General features: G+C 49.9%; 1 protein-coding gene across 3 annotated transcripts in view; it reads left to right on the forward strand.

Moving 5' to 3' along the window:
* CACNA1I (calcium voltage-gated channel subunit alpha1 I) overlaps positions 1–3,973 on the forward strand; it is a 94,388-nt gene extending 90,415 nt beyond the window's left edge. For all 3 annotated transcript variants that reach the window (XM_074826702.1, XM_074826703.1, XM_074826704.1), the window contains one exon: positions 912–3,973. In XM_074826702.1, coding sequence (XP_074682803.1) covers positions 912–1,613 — 702 coding nt within the window. In that variant the 3' untranslated portion in view covers positions 1,614–3,973. The remainder of the gene's footprint in view (positions 1–911) is intronic.
* The last annotated feature ends 2,086 nt before the right edge of the window (positions 3,974–6,059 follow it).

Consider the following 6,059-nt stretch of genomic DNA (forward strand, 5'->3'; position numbering starts at 1 on the left):
ACCACTGGGACAAAAGTACTGAACTGTTGCAAAGGAGAAACTTCTTAGTAAATTTCTGATTATGTGATGCAGATTGTATTGAATAACTATGGTTCAGGAGATGGCTTCCAGTCCTACACGCATCATTCCCAGTGCTGTGTCCCAGTGATCTCATAGCACAGACCAATTTCCTAGTAACAACTGAAATGCAGCTTGCTTAACTGAGCCCTGATACAAGGAAACTAAGGCTGTTTCCCCTTCCTGCTGGAAGAGGACCCCACCTTTCTGACCTAAATACCATCATTGCCACTAGTGCTGGTCAGAAGAACCATGAGACCTCTTTTCTTTCCACAAACATTGCTGAATTTTTAATGAGAGGAAGTCTATGTACAGAGCGTGAGGTCTATGTACAGAAGCTCCCTGATTTCTGGCCCACTGATGGTTTTGATGTGTCCACTGCCTGTGTGGCAGGTGCACAGGGAAGCCAAGAGGAAGGACCCACAGGGAACATTGGCTCCACTGCCTTCTGGACCACCAGTGGCCAGGGATGGCCCAGCAGCAAGGGCTGCAGAGCTCACAGACCTGGCACCCCTTCCCTTTTGTGCATCATTTCACATGGGAGGGGAAGATTCATCCTGGAGCAGAATGAAATCAGAGCTCAAAATATTGAAACATTTACTCCTTCCCCAGAAGGGAATCCCCTGGGCAAGCTGCATGGCTGGTGCTTTGTAGCATTGTTTGGGTGGTTTATAGCTGCCCTCCCCAGCAGAGTGAGAGAGGAATTGGAGTTTTTCCCCTTTTTCTGTAATTATTATGTGGTTTATTTTCACAGAGTATTCAAAAAAAAAAAAAAAAAAAAAAAAAAGGCAAAGTCTCTTGCCCCCTACCCATCTCTTTTCCAAGAACTGTGTTTTCACACTGCTGCTCCACAGGCCCCTGAGAGTGATACATCGCTGGACAGCCGGAGCAGCAGCTCAGCGGGCAGCCTGCAGACCACGCAGGAGGACAGCCTCAACCTCAGCGACTCTCCCCAGTGCACCCTGGACCTCCCAGTGGCTCTGTGCCCCATGCCAGCTGCCGGCAGCCAAAGACCCCTGGCAGCCCCCCTTTCCCCTGCCTCCCGCCGCCGGAGCCTGCGAGGCCGGGGACTCTTCAGTCTGCGAAGCATGTGTCGTCACCAACGCAGTCACAGCAGTGGTGGGAGCACCAGCCCTGGCTGCACCCACCACGACTCCATGGACCCCTCGGACGAGGAGGGGGCGGGCAGCAGCTTGCGGGGGGGTGGCAACAACAGCGAGCCCTCGGAGACCCTCAGCAGCCTCTCACTGACCTCTCTCTTCTCGCCCCCACCACCGGGGCTGACACTGGTGAAGAAGTGCAGCAGCACCAGCAGCCTCCATGCCAGCCCCTCACCCCGCCGCCCTGCTGCCCACCACACCAAGCCCTTCTACACTGTTGACCCCCGGGGCTTCCTCTCAATGCCCTCCTGGGTGACGGACTTCTGCAAAGACACCCCATCGCCCAGGGAAGGAGACGAGCCGGATGGCCCCAGCAGACTGGGGACGGGGGATTGTGGCTCCCCACTCCCATCCAAGCTGGAGCTGGGTGATGGAGTCAGCAAGAGGAACAGATGAGGGTTTCTGGGGTGCAGGGAGGGAGCGTTCGGCTGCTAGCATGGGGAGCATGTTTCACTAGCTTCTCCCCAGCAGCAATTCCAAAGGATTTGCAAGAAAAAGAACCAGGCAAACAAAAATTTATAAATATATATATATACATAAATATATATATATATATATATGGAATAAATACTCTGGTACCATACCTCAGAGGCGTGGGAGAGTGCAAGCAATACGGGAACAGTCCTGCCCAAGGGCAAGACCTGGACCATCACTGCAGAGACTATAGTGACAAGAAAAGGCCATGGGGGTGGGAGGGCCAGGACCCTCCCTCCAGCCAGGTGACTGCCACATGGCAGCTGTTAGTTATATACATATACATATATAGAGATCTCAATTTATTTATTTTTTTTACAGAGAGATTATGAATTTCAGAAAGTGCTAAGGAGGAAGAAGCAAACAGGGACTGAAGGAGGTGCTATGCCAAACAAGGAGGGTGGGGGTGAAGGGAAGGGAAGCAGGGTGACCAGCAAGGGAAAAGCGTCTGGGATTTGCCTTGCCTGTTGCTGGGAATTTCCTTAATGTCCATGCTTCCATTTCAAACATTAAAAATTGTGGGCCAGATCTTCAGGTTGAGCGTAAATTGGCAAAACGCAATTGTGCGCGTCTGTTGGTGCCAAGCAGCAGCGCTCTGGCTTGAGGTGGATTCACGCTGATTTACAGCCGGTGAAAATCTGGCCCCAGCAGCAGGGAAAAGCAAACAGCCATGGAGCATGGGAAACGTTTTGAGGTGAAAAGCCTTGCTTTGAAGGGAACGTGTGGACACAGCAGGCATGCTCATGGGAGGAGGGGATGAAGGCTACATGGTGTATTTTTGTTGGTTTTGTTGGTTTTGTCTTTTTCATTTTCCAAAGAAAGAAAACTGATAAGGGAAAAAATTACAAGGTATGTGGGGAAATTTGGAGCGGGAGAGACAGGGTGGAAGGGGAGAGGGAGGTAAAAAGGGGAGAGGAAATTGAACTTTTGCCCCTTTCATTTGCAGTAATTGTGATATTTTATTTTAGAAGCCCAAAGGTGCAAAAATCATCTCTAGAGAAACCTGTTATTTTTGTATCTATGGCTATATATATTAAAAGAAGACAAAAACTAGAATTTTAAGAAAGACAAATAAAAACAAAGGGGGCTTCAACAACACAAAATGTAGTCAGTCCCCTGGCCGAGGGCTAATCCTGTTCCAAGTCCCAGCGGGGACACCCTACAAGAACATCCTCAGCTTGGTGGCAGCTCCGCCTCCTCCCCAGCATCACCTTTATCCTCTGGTGTTTTCCTGATTTGCATCAGTGTAGCTGGGACCAGAGTCCTGCTCAGTGCCAACTGTGGACATAGAGAGCAGGGAGTATTAGTGTGTGTGTGTATGTGTGTGTGTGCACGCAAATGTAAGGATGTTTGTGTGTGTTGTGTCCAGTCTAACTGGCTCACCAGCTGGCGAGATGGGGGAGAAGGAGCAGAACTACAGCTCTCCTTCACCCTGCCCCACAATGGAGTGTGAGTGAGGAGGGCTATGGTGTGGAGGACGAGGGCAGACTGACTCCTTGGACCATTACCTGCCTCAGGATCCAGGATTCAATCTGGCAGACGTGATCCTGTCCCGGTGTGATTGAATCAAGGCCTCCAGAGGCTGCATCTCTCCTTGCCTTTCCAGTGGTATGACTGTATGTCCTCCTTCCTGTCCAGGACAAGCCTGGATCTCCTCCTGCAACAACTCCAAGGTTTCGTACCCTTCCCAGGTTTGCAGGTGGGTAGGAAAGCCAGTCACCTGGAGGGCACAAAGAATTTTGGATGTCACCTACCACCCCAGGGAAGTTCCACTAAGGTGTGTCAGAGAAGACAGAGTGAGAAGGGCAACGGGGAGACAATAGTAGCCCAACAGAGATGGGGAGGTTTGGAGGCTGGTACACTTCTCAGAGGAGGAGCAGGGGTCCCTTGGGGATTCCTGTCCCATTTTTTCCATCAGATCAAGAGGTCCCCTGCAGCCCTCCCAGACCTCTCCCAGCTGACATATGAAGCACTGTGAAGTGGGCAGTACAAAACAGATGTTCTAGTTTTATTGTGACCTGTCTGATTTTAAGCAGTTGTTGCATCTTACTTACTGGGGCTGTAAACAGTGAGCACATCAAATGGGACCAACAGCTAGGGAAAGGATAATTACTGTGTGGACTTGATTTATTTGCTGGAAGGAGTGTTTGCTGTGTTGCAAGCATGCATGCTGGCTGCAGGGAGGTCAGGCCTGTGGAGCGAGGACAGGAGAGCCCGGGTCCTTGTCCTTGCAGAAAGGATGCTGATCCAGATTTATTAAAGCAATAATAAGGGTCTTTAAATTATTTTTTTGCACTGGTGGTTCTTTGGGTGAGCTGCCCCTGCCTGCTCTCCCGTGGGCAGAGAGGAGAGACAAGACATGTGGTTTCACATCCTTAGGGAAGGAGGGCAGTCAGTCTCCAAATGTCTGAACAATGAAATTGGGCTGCGGAAGGCTTAGACTCAAACCCAGAGCTGTTTTGAAGCCAGAGGTAGGGTTTACCAAAAAACCCCAAACAGTTAAAACTCATCGAAACCCCAGACAACTCAATGCACAGAGTGTTTCCTGAAGGTCAACATAAGGGGACTTGGAGGTTGACCTCTGAGCTGTGCTGGCAGTCATGTGGGCTGTGAAACATTTCAGCTGATAAATGGAAGAAAGGTCAGAGATCGGTGCAGTGCTAGAAACTACCCTGATGTTTAGTCATGTTAGAAGTATGGCCTGCACTTGGGATAGTTGGGAGGGGGGAAAGGTCAAAAGATGGTGGGAAAGATGGTGGTGGTGACCTCATGGAGTGACTTACAACCTTTAGGATGGATGCTCTCTCAGCTTATATTCAGTCGTCCCTGGAAGCGACTTGCAAGGAAAAAAATTCTCTGCTTCTCTCACAGTTTGGGGTTCATGCTCTGCATGATGTCTCCCCTTTGCCTCCCAGCAGGGTCATGCCACCACTCCTGCCTCCCCACAAAAGGGCTTTCAACCTCCATCGTATGACTCGAGCAAAAGGCTTCTGGCTTAGGAAGGAGGTTGCCATGGAAACAGAAGACTAGGTTATCTTTAGAGAATATTTTGTCTCTCTCTTTTAATTATTTACTAACTGTTTGAAGAAGAAGGAGGAAACATCCATCCTTCCTGAAGAGGAAGCAGAATACTAAAACCCAGCAAATGCCTTGTGTTTTTGCTGGGGATTTCTGTGGCGAGGCAGGTTGTGCGGTTTCTCCTGGCAAGAGCTGCGTTTCCCAGCTATGCCTGGCTGTTGACACCAGGAAAAACCTCTGTCATCACCCACCCACCTCCCAGACAACACCTGAGGGCAGCCCTGGATTTGCCCAGCCGTCTTTTCAGCCTCTCATACTCCCCACTTCCCACGGGGGACTATATCGCAGGCAGCTCCTGCCAGGAGGCACTTTGCCGTCGTCAGCCCGAGATCGCTCTGTTTTGTCCCGCTGCCATGTTACCCTCGTACCCAGCTCTCCCCCACGTCTGCCACCAAAAGCAGTCCCTTTCCCTGCTTGATGCTGAGCTCCTCCACATGCTCGCACACCACTACTGTGTCCTGCTCCGGCTGCTGCTCCACCAAGATAGGCGTATTTAACTCTTTTCATCTTGTCTTGCCAGTTTCCTCCACCTCTTTTCAACATTTTTCTGAGTCTTTTTTTCTAAGTCTTCCCGTCTCACCATGGCCTCTGGGCCTGCTGCTGTGGTTTACAGAAGCTGCAGAGCAGAGCCCATCCCTAGTGCTTCTCACCCTCTTGCATACGAAATCCTCAACTGCTCCAATCTGCCCATGGAAAACACACCTGTATTTAGTATCTTTTCTGCAACCGGAGACCCCATCTCAGAACTGCCAAATGAATGAAGTGTGTACCACTAGGGGTACTTCTTGTGGCCTCTCCATCTTTCATCTGTCTTCCTTACTACTACAAAAAGTTTCCTTGTGAAATTAGATATATGGGAAACAATTGCCAGCATGACCACTGTTTTCTTTCATGAGAAGCTGGCAGTGTGGTGCATTTGTGGTTGGTTTTTTTTTGTTTGGGGGGGTTTTGTGAGGCCAGGTCCTGTGAAGGACTGAACACCACTAGCTTTCTGTGAAATTAATACAAATTGAGCAGGCCTGGGGGGGATGGGGAAATTGAAAGTGTCATTGAGCAGGAAAGTAATTTTTTCAGACAAAAGAAACATAAAACAGAAAACTTAGATATCTTCAAGGAATTGAAATGATTCCTGCCAAAATGGCTCTTGTGTCTAAAATGTTCCCACAGGACATCACAGAGGTATTGTGTCCTGGGTGGTTCTTTGTGGCTGTCTCCTCAAGACACCAGGCCACTTGTCCACCCCACAGGGCACTGCAGATAGGTCCCCAGGCAGTGAGTGCAGGAGATGTG

This window comes from Strix aluco, chromosome 5 (genome assembly GCF_031877795.1).
Source record: "Strix aluco isolate bStrAlu1 chromosome 5, bStrAlu1.hap1, whole genome shotgun sequence".
NCBI classification, from domain to species: domain Eukaryota; kingdom Metazoa; phylum Chordata; class Aves; order Strigiformes; family Strigidae; genus Strix; species Strix aluco.